At 49.7% G+C, this 15,202-nt stretch overlaps 2 protein-coding genes across 3 annotated transcripts; one reads left to right on the top strand and one right to left on the bottom strand.

The window, feature by feature from the left end:
• Nucleotides 1-254: 254 nt before the first annotated feature.
• Nucleotides 255-6,209, top strand: LOC112883298 (AUGMIN subunit 8-like). 2 transcript variants are annotated; one of them, XM_025948582.1, is made up of 7 exons: nucleotides 255-525; nucleotides 1,973-3,253; nucleotides 3,708-3,827; nucleotides 4,085-4,201; nucleotides 4,283-4,372; nucleotides 4,825-4,932; nucleotides 5,656-6,209. In XM_025948582.1, exons 2-7 carry the CDS (start codon nucleotides 2,051-2,053, stop codon nucleotides 5,719-5,721), a joined length of 1,704 nt encoding a protein of 567 aa, XP_025804367.1. In that variant the 5' UTR covers nucleotides 255-525; nucleotides 1,973-2,050; the 3' UTR covers nucleotides 5,722-6,209. The 2 variants fall into 2 exon arrangements, with proteins under 2 accessions (XP_025804367.1, XP_025804368.1); XM_025948583.1 differs by lacking the exon at nucleotides 3,708-3,827.
• Nucleotides 6,210-6,622: 413 nt separating this feature from the next.
• LOC112883297 (cellulose synthase A catalytic subunit 9 [UDP-forming]) lies at nucleotides 6,623-11,282 on the bottom strand. Its single transcript, XM_025948581.1, has 12 exons — nucleotides 10,898-11,282; nucleotides 10,536-10,768; nucleotides 10,342-10,438; nucleotides 10,121-10,241; nucleotides 9,746-10,012; nucleotides 9,307-9,652; nucleotides 8,940-9,203; nucleotides 8,607-8,819; nucleotides 8,281-8,485; nucleotides 7,995-8,191; nucleotides 7,534-7,887; nucleotides 6,623-7,404 (listed from the first exon to the last, which is right to left on the bottom strand). The coding sequence occupies exons 1-12, from the start codon at nucleotides 11,166-11,168 to the stop codon at nucleotides 6,817-6,819; spliced, it is 3,156 nt and encodes a 1,051-aa protein (XP_025804366.1). The 5' UTR covers nucleotides 11,169-11,282; the 3' UTR covers nucleotides 6,623-6,816.
• Between the last annotated feature and the right edge of the window lie 3,920 nt (nucleotides 11,283-15,202).

The following is a 15,202-nucleotide window of genomic DNA, read 5'->3' as shown; positions in this document are numbered from 1 at the left end:
ATTAAAACACATAGAGAAAAAACATTGCATCATCTGAAAAGTGGATCGCATGTCCTTTTACATGCGCTTTTAAGTAACACTGCGTCGTCTTTCCATACTTTCAGGCTTTTGCAGCACTGCTGCCATGGCGCTTGTTAGCACGGTCTCCGGGGTGCACGCGCCGGGGTACGCGTAGCGGAAGCCGCGCGGTAGCTTAACAAGAAAAGTCGGCAATTAGGGAGCCGTTTGGTCTCCCTTTAACTCGGCGACCCCCGCCTTAATTCCCTACTTCCCTTCCGCCGCGGCAACCGTCCTTCTCCAGCCTCCACCTCCCACCCCACGCCGCGCTCCCCCCTCATCCCCTCCTCCCGCGGAAGGGGAGAAGCAAACCCCCCGGCGATCCCCGTGCGCGCGTCGCCCGGAGATCCCGCGACCCGGCGGGCGGCGCCGCGGAGGGCGAGGAGGCGGCGGGTTCGAGAAGGGCCTCTCCGCGGCGGCTCGGGGGGTCTTCTCCCCGCGCGCTTCATCCTAGGCGGCGCTCTCGAGGTGAGGAGGCTTCTGGCGCTTGCTTTAGTGGGTTCCGGAGATAGGGGTTAGGGCCTGCTTGCTGCGTGGCGCCGATCTCCCCTCTTCTCGATTCGAGCTGGGGGAGCTGGATGGGCGAGCTCGCCCGGGCGGCGGCGGGGTTGGGTGATCGGGGATGCGCCAATGGGAGAGGTGATTGGGCTTGGTGTTGGTTGATCGCGAGTTCGGCGTGGCTCAGGTGGGTTTTGGAATTTTAGACGCGCTCTCCGCTGGTTTGTACGGAGCACTCTTAGGGTGAATCCGGTTGGCTCCTCCTCGGGTTCTTCGCCGCTTGGGCTTCTCGCTGCGGATTGGGTGGGTCTTGCAGCGTGAGGATTGAGAATTCTGGCATGGAGTGGCTCCCTGTGATTTTGATAAGAGTAGGAGTCTAGCCTGGGTGCTTGGGAAGTTAATCTCGCCAACTGCGACATTTGCTTTTTCCTCCGTGCTTTGGGCTTGTCGGTGATTTAGAAGCTTAATTACTCTGTGGTGTATTTTTTAAAGACTAGGTGCTTAGCACAAATGTATTAGCGATTCTTACTCTGAGCTAAAGGTTAAACGACCATGTACAGAACATCTGCGGTAGATCCTGAATACCATACTATTTGTTCTTAGCTTGCTCTTGGTGTCTGAATTTTCCAAGGATCGATTGTTTTTTATTCACCGGTGATGCAAGCACCATGTGCATTACCTTGGGACTTGGGTGCAACAAATTTCGCATCGCTAGTCGGGTTTGCCAAAGAAAATTTCCGGCAACTTCAAGTGAAGTCCGGCATTTTATTCTGGCACACTGTCATATTTTTCCCTTGTCTCTATTGGGGTGGGCATATCCTTGACGCACATGCATAGTTCTTAAGTGGCAAGTATTAAAAAGGTCCCTGTTTCCCATGCTGCTTCTGGCGAGAAATTATTAGGCAACTGATTCGTCTCACATGCATGTGCATTGTCCTGTCTGTTCCAAAACCATCAGAATCTCCGCGAATAATGTTTATTTGCTTCGTCCTTGCTCAATGGATGTATGATCCCATGCAGCAGCTGCCATTTGTCCAAAAGATCTTCTTTTTTATGCTTTATAGTAGATCTATAATGTATTTATACATGCCCAGGCCACCTTCCTCCCCTGTTTCTGAGCCTTCATATAATCCCTTCCTGATTGGCCACTATACCCCCACAAGAGGGATTTGGGCACCAGCTGCAGCTGCTTAAAGTTTTGGTGCTGAAATTGGTACAATTTCATATCCATATGCAATTCAGTCACCTACAAATTATGGATCAGGGTTAATTGTTTTTAGATGTTAATTTGGTGGCCTTTCTTGTTTCTTCTTATGATCAGAAAGTTCCTATTGCTTGTTTCAAGCTGAAATTTAGATGAATGCTCTTCTTATTTGGGGCTCACGCAATTGTTTGGTGTCTGGTTGTGGGCCTTTAGGTACATATTGGTTGCTGCAGCGAGCTTGTTTCCTGAGGTCTACATTGATGTGGTTTGTTCTGGGAATTTCTATTCTTCATGGATGCCCTTAAGAGTGATGTGAAGAAGGCTACTCTTGTTGATGAGACTCTAAGACCACCGCTAGTTCCATCGGAGAAGCACAATGCTTTCCGTGGGAGGGATGTTGCATCCAGGTACAAAACTGGTCTGGCTGATGCCACTAAGACAAGAAGATGCACATCACCAAGTCTTGGACATACATCAGCAACTGAAGGCACACCAGCACCCAAAAGAGCGCAATCAGCAGATAGAAGAAGACCGTCAACACCTTCCTCTCGGGTCTCAACACCTTCAATGCCTACGCCAAGGTCTATCACACCAGTTCGTGATACTGCCAGAGACTTACACAAGAGTTCCAAGCGTATAGCCAGTACAAAGGCTCCTGATGGCTTGTGGCCAGCAATGCGTAACTTGTCTTCCTCCTTCCAGTCAGAATCTGTGGCTGCACCTGCTACTAAAAAAGATAAGGTAATCTCTGCCTCGTTGTTGGATTGTACCAAGGGTGAGGTGAGTGTTCTAACCGAGAGGAAGAGAAGCCCTTTCAGAAGGAAAAACATTATTGAACAATGTGAGAATGCCCAACCTTCAGAGGAGCCCTCTAAGAGGGTAATTGAGCAACACAGATGGCCAGCCATGATAGGTGGGCAGGTGCCAAAGAATCTCATGTCAAGAAGTATTGACCTTGCTGACAAAGCTACCAGACGAGTCCCTTCAGCAAATACTTCAAGAGGCCTTTCACCAAGGAAGACCCCTTCTGTTGAATCTTCAGTCAAAGGGTTAAATCCATCATTGGATGAAGTGGCAAGAAGTTTGGCTATTCAGGCAAGCAGAAGCGATGACAAGGTAGACTCACAGAAAACAGAGAGATCTAAATCTGTGAGCCGACCAAACAGAACAGTTACTTTTCCTGTTCCAATTCTACAACGCGCATCATCCCCCAACAAGGCTTTGTCAGCTGCATCCTCATCTTCCAGGGCCTTTCAGAGCCCATCTCGGACAAGGCCTTCAACACCCTGTCGATCCCAAAGTGCTGGAGCTATTCAAGCTAGTGTTACATCTCCTCTTATTAACTACATGGTTGATGCGAGAAAAGGAAAGAAAAATGCCAGCCAAATTGAAAACATCCACCAACTGCGTTTATTGTACAATAGACATTTGCAGTGGCGCTTTATAAATGCTTATGCAGAAGACACTCTATCTTTTCAAAAGGCCACTGTTGAGGTAAAAATTAGCAAATTATCTAGTAGCATTTTAGTTGGCCTGCTTTGTGTCATTTTGCCTTGTTTTTCTTGGATGCCTGTGCTTCATGCAATTAGTGTAACTTCTATGATGACATAACAAACAGTTTGTATAATACTTCCTCTTCACAAGTTATTCTTGCAGCTGCAAAATACACATGCAAAACAAAACATAAGCTTCACAACTAGGCATCTGTTTTTTTTTCAAAACCAATTGGTTTTGCAGTGAATGATGCCAGCTATTTGATAAAAAATGCTGATAGAAGTTTTTTCTCTGTAAAATTTGATTATATCTATGTTTAGAAGTTTGTGATCTACTACTCTTTTGAATTGGTAACTTTGGTGTACTAGGAGTGTATTTCCTTTGGAATATTGTTTCCTTTTTTTAGTGTTTTTTAATTGATTAAACAAGTTTTTCCTCCTGTCATGTGAAATAGAATATCATTTATAATGTTTGGAGGAATACTATAAATCTGCGGGATTCTGTTAATATGAGAAGAATAATGATGCAGCACCTTCAGCAAGAACTTAGGCTGTACAGGATTCTGAAAGAACAGGTAAATTACATGATCATTAGGTGTTAAACAGTAATATTTAATTCTTGTGCAAGCATGTAAAATGTGGAAAAAAACTTAGCATTGTTGATCAATTGCATTGAACAGCATGGTGTAGGGATATAGTTAATCGTGTCACATTATACAAAGGAGGATGACATGGAACATAAAAACTATGACTTCTAAACGTTTTAGCATTCATGTTACTGGAATTATTACCGCAAATGCACAAATTAAAATGTGTTGTTCTCTTGGTCCAGATTGTTTACCTTGAACAGTGGCCAACACTAGAAAGGGATAATAGTATCTCTTTGTTTGGGGCAACTGAGGCTCTGAAAGCAAGCACCCTGCGGTTACCAGTTACATCGGGAGCTAAGGTATGCTGGGAACTAATTGCACACATCTTTAGTATGCCATTCTTGTGATTTCTTCTATGTTATTGACTATCATATCAACAGGTTGATGCAATTGCTCTCAAGAATGCTGTGAGCTCAGCTGTTGATGTCATGCAAGGTTTGGGTTCATCTGTTTGCTGCATGCTTTCAAAGGTCAGATTTTGCATGAATTCATTTTTAATTTAGTATTCATTTTGTTTCTTTGAGAAAATTGAGTCTTTAGATCATGCGTTTGTACTATTTGGCTTAAGAATCTGTGATCTAATACTAGTAGCCATTGATCACAATTGTTAAATAAGGAATGGTTCAGATGCTAATAAAGATGTTAACAGCAGCAATGACAAATTTTGTTCCCTGATAATGAGAGTGGTAATAAACCTGCATGTTTAAAATTTTTTATGGAACCCAATAAATTATGATTAATCTGCTAACATTACCTCTATACTATACCAAACTGCCTCTTTCTAGGATAACAATAATCAACCAAACTGCATCAGGTAATAATTTAAAATAAAATGGTATGCTCATCAAGGTGGACTTTTTGCCTGGAGTCTTCCCTCTAGTTCTTGAAGATTTGTTTTACTGACATTAGACTATCTTACCAGGTCACAGACAGGGAATCCTTGGTTTCAGAACTCTCTGTCATAGCAGGACAAGAAAAGGTCATGCTTGATGAATGCAGAGAACTCTTAGCTACAGCTGCAAAATTGCAGGTACTAATTCTGCTTCCACGCTAGACTTAACATTTTTTTTCCTGATAATATATGCCTCTGGATCAAAGTTTAGATGTTATAATATCCCACTACAGAGGAAATATACTGTAGTCTTTAGCAGGGGCTTTTTAATTGTTTATCCACTAATTGGGGATCAAGATCAACATATACTCCTTCCTTTAGTTTTGTCCTGTCTTTATCAGCAGTCCAGATTACAATTGGATAATGACGTTCTGCATTATGTACAGTTAACTTGGTACAGTGGTACTGTAGTTGTAAAATAAATGGTGCTAGTTTAATTCAATACAATTGAAAATTGGTGAGTTGTAGTACCAGGTCAGAGTCGAACAAATAAAGTTGAATATTTCGTTTCTAGGTTTGGTATATAAACTATGATTGTTCCTTACTAGTTACTGAGATCATCTCACCACAGCTTGGAACATCCAATCCAAATGTAACTGTGGCCTAGCGCCCTAGCCAGTAGCCACCTAACGCCATGGAGTACCAAGTTATATGAAAGAAGGTATTGAACTGTAGTAGAGGAGATTGAAGGGCATGGATCACGCACAACTGACATGGAACTCTTAATTTTTGAATAATATTGATGGTGAACTGTTGGCAATCAACTGTTTCACCATTTTTCTTTTTAAGAGACATGGACACATGATGGCAGCCATTTGTACATCAAAACTTAGCTATTTTGTCATTCCCATTACTACTCAGGTGCAGGAGTCCAGCCTACGGACACATCTTATGCAACAGAGACACAGGCTTCATGATATGAATTAAGAAGTTGATCAAGATGAACTGATACAACTGCTCAAGTTGAACCTGCAACTTAAGAAAATATCATGCAAACTGCAAGAGGAATCTGTACAGGTGAAACAATAGGAACAAAAAAAAATTGTTAAACATCCCCTGGAGATCATGGTGTGATGCTGTGCAGCTAACTCCCCACAGGCCACAGTGCGTAGATATCATAGGTTTACAAAGACCTCATCATATGTAAATGGTTTTCACCATATAGGGCACTCCCAGCTTTTCTAGTCCTTTCTTTCTTATTTTTGTTCCTTGCATAGAGTGGAGCCCTCTTCTTTCCCATTGTATTTTTTGGCATCAGGAAAGAAATACATAGATGAAATGGATGGGCAAAGATGGAGAATTTACTTCAATTTTCCTTTTTAGGAACCTGTAATATTTTGTAGCTGCGCTCTCTTTGTAGCGGCGTAAGTAACTTAAAAGTTATCTGTTGAGTGCTGACATCTTATTCGTGTTCAGATTTCTCTTTTCTGTACCCAAAAGTACTGGAGCTGGAACATCACATAAGTTTTTAAGCAAATGCTAACTCACTTCTGAAGTCTGCATTGCTGTTTACTCTAAAAACCAACTGGTGCAGGACACGCATCAGTTTGTTGAAACATAGACTTTGCTTGTTCTGCATTTTGCTTGCGTTGCCAGCAAAGCTTTTAGGTTCATGTATCACCTTCAGAATATTCAGGGTCTTCACCTAGACCCACTAAAGTACAATTAAACAAGAGCATCCAGAAGTGAATCTCATCGCTTGAATTCATGTGCAGATTGTAAAATCTAGTATTGCAACGATGATGCCCTGCCCTTGAAGATCGATCCATCTGTTCGTGAGCAGATGGTTTGGACCGACCTGAATTTACCAGTTGTAACTAGGATTAGATTGAACATGAATATCGTTTGCTAATTAACATTCAAACCCTGTCCTTTGTTCAATTACTCGTCCAACAATTCTGGATCCCAGAACATTACACAAAACATATCATAAGCTTCAAAACATCAACAGTACAAAATTTCTAAATTGTTCTTTCTCCCTATGCACAAGCTCCAGAATTTTTGAATCTCTCCCTGATGCGCTCAGCAGTTGATGCCACACTGCTTGACGTCGGGCCCCTTGGTCCTGACGATGAAGGGGTCGATCCTGACCCAGAGCAGGGAGAAGATGGAGGCCAGCAGCACGGACCAGATGACGACGATGGTGGGCGTCCTGTTCTGCCGCCCCATGAGCCCCTTGAGGAACGGGTAGAGGTGGACGATGACCCAGAAGGCGAAGAAGAGCTTGCCGAAGAGCGGGCCCCAGGACTGGTAGCCGTTGTTGATGGCGTCGGAGATGCCGGCGACGACGCCGATGATGTTGATGATGAGCAGCGTGGTGGGCGGGATGAGGAGCGTGGTCCACTTGAAGGCGTAGAGCTCAGCGAACTCGTCGTCCTCGTCGCCGGTGGCCTTGGAGGTGACGGTGAAGTTGGTGTCGATCCCGGCGAGGACCTTGAGCAGGCCCTGCACCACGGCGAAGAGGTGCGCCGACACGCCGCCGATGACCCAGAACTGCTCGTTCCTCCACCACTCCTCGATGCTCACCCCGCTCCACCGCATCTCCAGGATGCCCGTCGCGAAGATGGACATGAAGAGCGCGATGAAGAACAGGCTGGCGAACGTGCTAATCTGCAAAAGACATACGCATAGCAGCGAGCGTGGTGTCAGCAGAGAGTTAACAGCATCTGAACCGGTGGCTCCGGCGGGGAACTAAGGCCGGCCGGGGAGGAAGAGGAAGGTGGCGGCGGCGGCACTGACCGACGGCATGATGAACTTGCCGGTGAGGAGGCAGACGGCGGGGAGGGTGCAGTATGCGAGCAGCGGCAGCGAGGTGAAGGGGTAGATGGTGGTGTTGATGTAGGCGAAGCGCTCGAGCCACTTGAGGTTGCCGTTCTTGTAGCCGTACAGCAGCGGGCTGTGCCGGCTGAAGAAGATCTCCACGGACCCCAGCGCCCAGCGGAGCACCTGGTTGAGACGGTCGGACAGGTTGATGGGCGCCGACCCCTTGAACGCCGCCCGCTTCGGCATGCAGTACACGGAGCGCCACCCGCGGCAGTGCATCTTGAACCCGGTCAGGATGTCCTCCGTGATCGACCCGTAGATCCACCCGAGCTGCCCATGGAAATCGCAGCAATTCGTTTTCAGAGGTTGATGTCGGGGAAAATGCAGAGACCTGAGGAGAATTGATGGTTGGTTTCAGAGGTTGATGTCTCTCTTACCTCCAGACCCCAGTCGGTCTTGTCCTCGTAGCCGCAGCTGATGACGTGGATGGCCTCCTTGAGGAGCGCGGCGGGGCTCGACGACGGGGGGACGCCGCCTTCCTCCATGAGCGTCGACGTGACGAACGCCGCCGACTGCCCGAACCGCTTCTCGAAGTTCATCTGGGACATGAGCATCTCCTTGTCGCTGTCCATCCCTGAAACAAAGAAAGAAACATGTTCGCGGTTTCAGCAATCTTCAGAGACACCTGAACTGAACAGGTAATCCGCAGGAGCTGGAACTCACCGACATCGCCGGCGCCCTCCGGCAGCCCGTCCTTGGCGTGCTTGCGCTTCTTGCGGCCGAAGCAGGGGCAGCAGTCGCAGGTCACCATCTTGGGCCGCTTGGGGCCCTTGGGCGGGTTGTAGCCGTAGAGCGCCTGCCGCCGGAACACGCACCCTGTGCCGACGTACACCGGGCCCTGGATGCCGTCCAGCCCCTTCATGTTGATCTGATCGACCACCAGCAGCAACCACCAATGTCAGAAGTCAGAACCCATCGCTCGTACACTTTTTTCGTCTAGATTGCTCTGATCAGGAGGAGTGATCTGATCAGGCTAGCTCCAGGCTTACGTCGAAGAAGACGGTGTTCCTGTTGGCGTATCGGTCGTGCGCGTCGATGCCGTCGAACCTCTGCGGGAACTGCACGTAGCAGACCTTCCGGCCGACCTGCGGGTCCATGAGGAAGCACATGGCCTCCCGGATGGCCTTGCTGTTGTTGATGTAGTGATCGCAATCCAAGTTGAGCATGAAAGGCGCGTTGGTCAGCACGGCGGAGACACGGATCTGCCGGGAGACGAAACAAATGTTCACAGAATCAATCTTCAAAGTCTGTTACTTCTGAAGGAGCTGAAGAGATCCCAGCTGCTGGTGTGATGTGCGTCAGAGAGAGAGATTCTTGTGTACCAGGGCGTTCATGGCGCCGGCCTTCTTGTGGTGCTGGAACCCCGGGCGCTTCTCACGGGAGACGTAGACGAGGCGGGGCAGCTCGTTGCCCTCGGTGTCGTGGCCGCCGCTGTGGCCCAGGAACACCTGGATCATGCCGGGGTGGTCGCGGGTGTTGTTCCCGGGCCACGGCGTGCCGTCCTTCATGATCCACCCCTCCGCCGGCACCTTCATCGCCTTCGCCACCAGCGCGTTGATCCGCACCTTGAACTCCTCGTACTCTCTCTGCGCAACCAACCGATGAGTCATCTTGGTCAGGAATTCCGTCCGATGGAGCAGCAGCCATTGATTTGATTTGATGTCAGTGCTCTACTGCAGCAGCAAGTACCTTCATGGCGCGGCGCTCCTGGACGAACGTCGGCTGTACCTTGTCCTTGAGGTAGTCGACCTTGAGCGAGAAGTAGAACTCGGGGGCGCGCGGCTCTATGCTGAACTTCTTGCAGAAGGGCACCCACTTGCGCGCGAACTCGGCCGTCTCCGACAGCGCCTCGAACGTCAGCATCGACGCGCCGTCGTCGGAGACGTAGCAGGAGACCTTGTCGATGGGGTAGTCCACGGCCAGGATGGAGAGCACGGTGTTGGCCGTCACCAGCGGGGGCTCCTTGAGCGGGTCCACCGTACTCACGAAGAGGTCCACCGCCGACAGCAGCGACGGCTCCCCTTCCCTCTCGTACCTGCAGCAGAGCTCGATCGTCAGAGCCATGCCCCATGGATATGGTTGCTTCTTTTTTCTTCTGGGATCACAACCGACAAGAGCCTGTCCTGACCTGAGCGAGAGGCGGTCGAGGTAGGTCTCGCGGTCGATGGGGAACCACTTGGGGAACTGGTCGAGGATCCAGGAGATGGCGAACCAGATCTCGCAGATGATGGAGACGAGCCACAGGCCGATGGCGTCTGGGACGGGGTGCAGGATGCGGTAGCGGAGGAAGAAGGCGAGGACGACGAGGCGGATCACGATGACCATGCGGTAGGGGTTCACCTTGCTCGACGCGATCGACACCTTCCTCGACAGCGGCTGCCTCGCCTCGTCGTTCCTGCGCGCTCGTCAGAGAAATTGAGGTGATCGGTTCCTGTTCTTGGGGAAGTGCTGCTGCTGTCACGGATCGGGTAATGGAGATGGAGATGATCGATCGAATGCTTACAGCGGCACGTCGGCGTCCATGTCGTCGGGATCGGCGCCGCCGAGGATGCCCTGCTTGGACTTCCAGTCGTCCATCCTCTCCTTCCAGCTCACTTCTTTCTTCTCGTCCCACTTCGCACTCCCTGATGAAATCAAACCCATCATCATCAGGAACCGACCAATGTTGTCTGATTTGAACAGATACATTCTTTACACTAAATTTGATCATGCACATCAACGAACCTGGCTCAGACACAGGGTAGGGATGGATGCGCTTGTGCAGGGAAGACGAGAGCTCGCCGTGGCCATAGCCGTTGGTTATCGGAAACTCGCCGCTCACCTAGACCGTTGCGATCGCTCTCGGTTAGAAATGTAACTAGAAATCCTGGCGAGGAACGAGAGAACGACAGGGAGATCATAGAGAGGCGTGTGTATACCGGCACGGAGCGGGAGCCGGTGATGATCTGCGGGATCTGCGGGGTGTTGTTGCCCTCGCCGTCGTCGGGTCCCCTCCCGTAGCTCATCTTGCCGTGCAGCATGGCCTCGGTGATCTGGCTGTTCTGCATGCTGCCCGCCTGCAGCTGCTGCTGCTTCTCGTCGTCGATGTTGAACTCGTGCTCCAGGTCGTCGATGTCCTCCTCGTCGTCGTCCCCGGCCACCCTCGGGCTCCCTTCATGCCAACGGCGGCGAAGCAAGTCAGCATTGTGCACGACCGGGATCCGGACCGGCCGACCACCAGGTCCACGGAAGACGACGGCAACGAGGCAAGAAGAAGAAAGAAACAAAAAATATGTAGTACCCTTGAGGCGCTTGTAGCGGGTCTTGCACTGGGGGCAGTTCTGCGTGCCCTCCCGGCGCTCGTACTCGTAGCAGGGGCGGCACACGGGGAAGCCGCACTCGTTGCAGGCGACGAAGAGGTCGCCGTCCACCGTGAGCCCGACCTCGTCGCCGCATATCTCGCACACCTGCCCGCTCAGCGCGCGCAGCGGCTTGGGCTCCTCGTGGCCCCGGATGAGCACCAGCTCGTTCCGGTTGTGCGAGCCGGCCACCAGCCCGGCGCTCGCCTCCATGGCGAGCAGCAGCAGAGGACCGACGCGCGAGCTCCCGGCCTCCCGATCCCCCGCAGGAGGTGGTGCTCGCGGCGGCGAAGGCAGGGGCGACGCCGTGGCAAGTGTGAGCGATGCTCTGCCTTGTGGCAGGGGCCGGCTTGCTATATGAATGTGAGAGGAGGCCGGAGGCCAGGGGGGAGGTTTTGGCGGGTGGGAGAGGTGAGGGGTGGCTGTTCGATCGATCCGTCGATCGGGCGGGCCGGAGTGCGATTTGGTGGGCGGCGACGGGGGGGCGTGGCCGTGGCGTCGGCGCGTGCGATGGCGCTCGCGTCGCGGCGGGTGAGGGGGAGCTCGGGCTGGTTGGGTGTGGCGTCCCCGTTGCCGCTAAGTGAAGCGAAAGCCTCGCCCTGCCGCCTGCGCTGGCTTGCGCCTGGTGCCGCTGCCGCTGCTGCTGCGGCCGTTGTCAGGCTGCGTCCGGACCAACCCCTCGACCTACCGAGACTTGGCTTTCCCGCCATCTCATTTTTTTGTAACTTGCTGGTACTACTTTTTTCAGAAAGCATCTTTGCTGAAACTAAATCGGTCTGGTTTGTTCATTAATAGGATTTTTATTTTTTCTGGAAAAGACACGTACTTGGGACGAGGCATTTTGTCTTCCCATGGACCCGCTAGGAATTAAGAAATAGTTTTTATATTAATATAATAATTGCAGATTTTCACACATGCGCTAGTATTTGTAATTATACATAGAGAATATTTCAATTTTTTTTTGAAAATTAGCTCGCCTGAAGGACGTCCTTCCGTTCTTCTTTATAAAGCGTATTTTGTTTCATTAGTAGAAGGCTCTGACTGGCAATTACTCTATTAATATGTCACTTATGTGATGCAAAATTATGTCACTGATATATTAATAAAAGAATACAAGGTTTATACAAACAAATCAAAGAAAATCATACAAGTGATTCTAGCTATTCTACAATTCCTGAAAAGTATTTCTTCTATACTACATTGGTGCCGAACAATCAAGTAAGGCTCATGATCTGGCAAATCCAAGTGCTTAATCGCGCCATTCATCAAGCAAAGGTTTTGAAAAGGTCATCAGTCTGATTTTAGCTCTGGTAGGCCTTGTTTGACGAACGGTGCATTAGAACAGGTATATTACTACACATCATCAGTCTCAAAATCTCCCTCATGCAATGACACTTGGGTTTGGTGACGTGGTGAAGAGAGCGCATGGTGAGAGATAGATACCGTTTCGTGAAACAACCACCTCATAAGTCATAAGCAAACAACTTGTCCATCATAGTATGCGTTGTTGCCAAGTAACTCCTAAATTTTTTTTGCACAAAATAAAGAATTATAGTATTACTATGAGGCATCTTATAAGATGATTCACTGATGTTTGTTAAGTCTTCTCAAGGATGTATCAATATATTAGACCGTCTATTAGACGACACTAATGTACTTAATTGCTCTTATGCATTAGTTGTTGTCTAATAAGCAATACAATGCTTAAGGAATCGTGCCGTTTGCGAATCATGCTGTAGTTTTAAGGTCATTGTCTGAGCTGAATCCATAATAACCGCAGCACCCTGAAGCTTGAAGGGTTGGTGTAGTGCTAATATAACTTTTTTTGGTGATGATTTAGTGTAGATAGATATGACTAGGGGCGGCAGCGACCTGCTGGTCCTTGTGGTTATCCATCAGTAATTTTTTTAAAAAAAAACAAACAAACTTCTTCTCCTTTACATGTTAGTATCTGCTAAGTTATATATTGACTCGTTACTTGGGCTATCCTGTAGAAGCTAGCATCACGTGATTTCATTATATTGGTATCTCGATTTTTGGCGTGGGTGGCCGAAAACTTTTTACTCGGATACATGGTGGCAATCTAATCTTTGTTGGCACTAAAGGTTATCAGTCCACCATTAGCAAGCTGTGAGCTTTATATTTCCATGCATGCATGTTATCTGACTCTGGTGCAGCATACGTATCCTCCCATACTAATCCTTGTCTTCGTTAACGTTGGTGGGCGCACAAATCACTGAGCTTATCTTTTATGGGGTGTTTTCGGTTAACTTTAAGGTCAGTCAAATGTGGTACTTTTTACTTCTTGAAAGAGAACATGTAGGCTTTCGTTCTTCTGTTGAGCAAGACACTAAGCTAATGCATGAATGATCATGTTTCTGCGTACTATTTGTTCTAAGGAAAATCAAAGCAGTTGCCATTGTTTCTTCCCCCACATTGATACGTTGCTTTGCTCAGTATTCCATAGGTTGTTTTGGCAAATCTAGATATATAGTTTTTGCTATATATTTAGACACAATAATTATCTAATAGGTGCATAATAAAATCTATACATTTTAGAACGGAGGGAGTAGTTTTTGTACTCCTGTAATTAATCAACAGCTAGCGTGAACGAACGTCTACCCAAGCAGGACGGCTGCCTGTAGAACGTATATTTCCGTCGGAAGCGACGCGCGCGACAGGATGATTTGCTCTTGAAGCATCGTACGTGCAGGTAGGTCCGTCCCACGCAATGCGACCCATGTTTCAGCCCCTCGATCGCTCGCTCGCCCGGAGCAGCAGCATTCAACGAGAAGCTTTGGATCGGTGATGAGCTGAGGAAACGTGACCGGGCACCTCAGTTTGGTATGAACGTGCCCCCTCCACCTACCACGTTATGACCGTGCGCGACACGCACGCGTGCCTGCTGAAAGCTTCTTTGCCCTTGTCAGAGCTCGCTCATCGGCTGCTCGATCTTGCTGGATGGAGAGAAACCGTCACGATCGAGGAAACTAGCCAACAATGTGCGAGTGCGTCTTTTTTTCTCTCTCTCTGCGACTGCGATCGTTGGAGAAGGAACGTCCCGATCGCGAACGCGACGTGTAGGTGCGCGGTTGCATGCAGCACCTTAATTAGGACGCAAGCTATCGATCTGCAGTGCAGGCGGCGTTCGTTGTTCCTACTGCTTTGTGTTTGTTGTTTGTTGCGATGGTAATTAGGATCGTCGCCGCTCCAGCTCGATCAATTCAATCCGGCCTCAGATTGAAGCCAGATGCATTGTTTCCACTCCATGTGTTGATCAGGGAACTCTCGCTTGAGGTATGGCCATGCATGGAGAAGCTAACAAGGGTCTTCCGGCGTCCACTCGTTTCAAACTTCAGAACACGAGTACCTAACAGAATTGAAACAATACAATTCCAGACTTCAGGAATTGCACTACGTCCTTGTGGTAATATATGCGTAGTTCTATACCTGACCTCGGATCACAATGTTGGTCTTGGAATTGGGGAGTTTGCAGGAGCGGAGGAGCTGCCGGTTGCCACGAGGCGAGAAGATGGCGATGGGAATTGGAAACGAATCGCCGTACCCGATGACGAATGACGAGACAGGCTTGTATCCTGTGGGCCATAAGCCATTGTACCTGGGCGCCTGGCTGTTGGGCTGGCAGGAAAAATGTTCTCGATAGCGGGCTGCGGCGGGGGAAGCCCAAAGTTCTCGTTTTCATTTTCTTTTGTGAAGATAAGAGCCCAAAAGTCTGGCGTGCATGAGACCAACAGTCTGACGATTTTCCGTGTGGAGACCACAGGAAGACAGCAGAAACCAGAACCGGGCCGGAATCTGACCGACTATCCGAGTAGTTCCTGCAATCCTGCTGCTCCGAGGAGGAGGTCGTCGATGGCGACATGGCGTGAACCCGTGGCCGCGGCTGCCACTCCACTAGCAACGCCCGTCCGCCCGGGGTGCCGCCAGGTGGGACGCGTCCGCGAGGTCCACGGCTCCTGGGCCGGGCGCACGCACGACGCCCAGACACAGCAGCTACCCACGTCGGGCCATCCGCGCGCCGGTGCCGCCCCGCCAGTACTACCCGCCCGGCGCGGTCACGGTCACCCGGAGGCATCAGCCGCGCGCGACCGCCCCTCCCCCCCACCCGCGTGTCCTTCCTCTCGCCGCCACAAGTCGCTGCTCGCGTCGCGACGCGACGTGCGCGACCGGGGGCCAAGTTTCCACCGGCGCCACAGCCGGCCCGCGACGTACGGCGCCACGGGCGG

Source organism: Panicum hallii, chromosome 2 (assembly GCF_002211085.1).
Source record: "Panicum hallii strain FIL2 chromosome 2, PHallii_v3.1, whole genome shotgun sequence".
NCBI lineage: Eukaryota > Viridiplantae > Streptophyta > Magnoliopsida > Poales > Poaceae > Panicum > Panicum hallii.
Note: the sequence above shows the minus strand (reverse complement) of the source record. Positions and strands in the feature narration are given on the sequence as shown.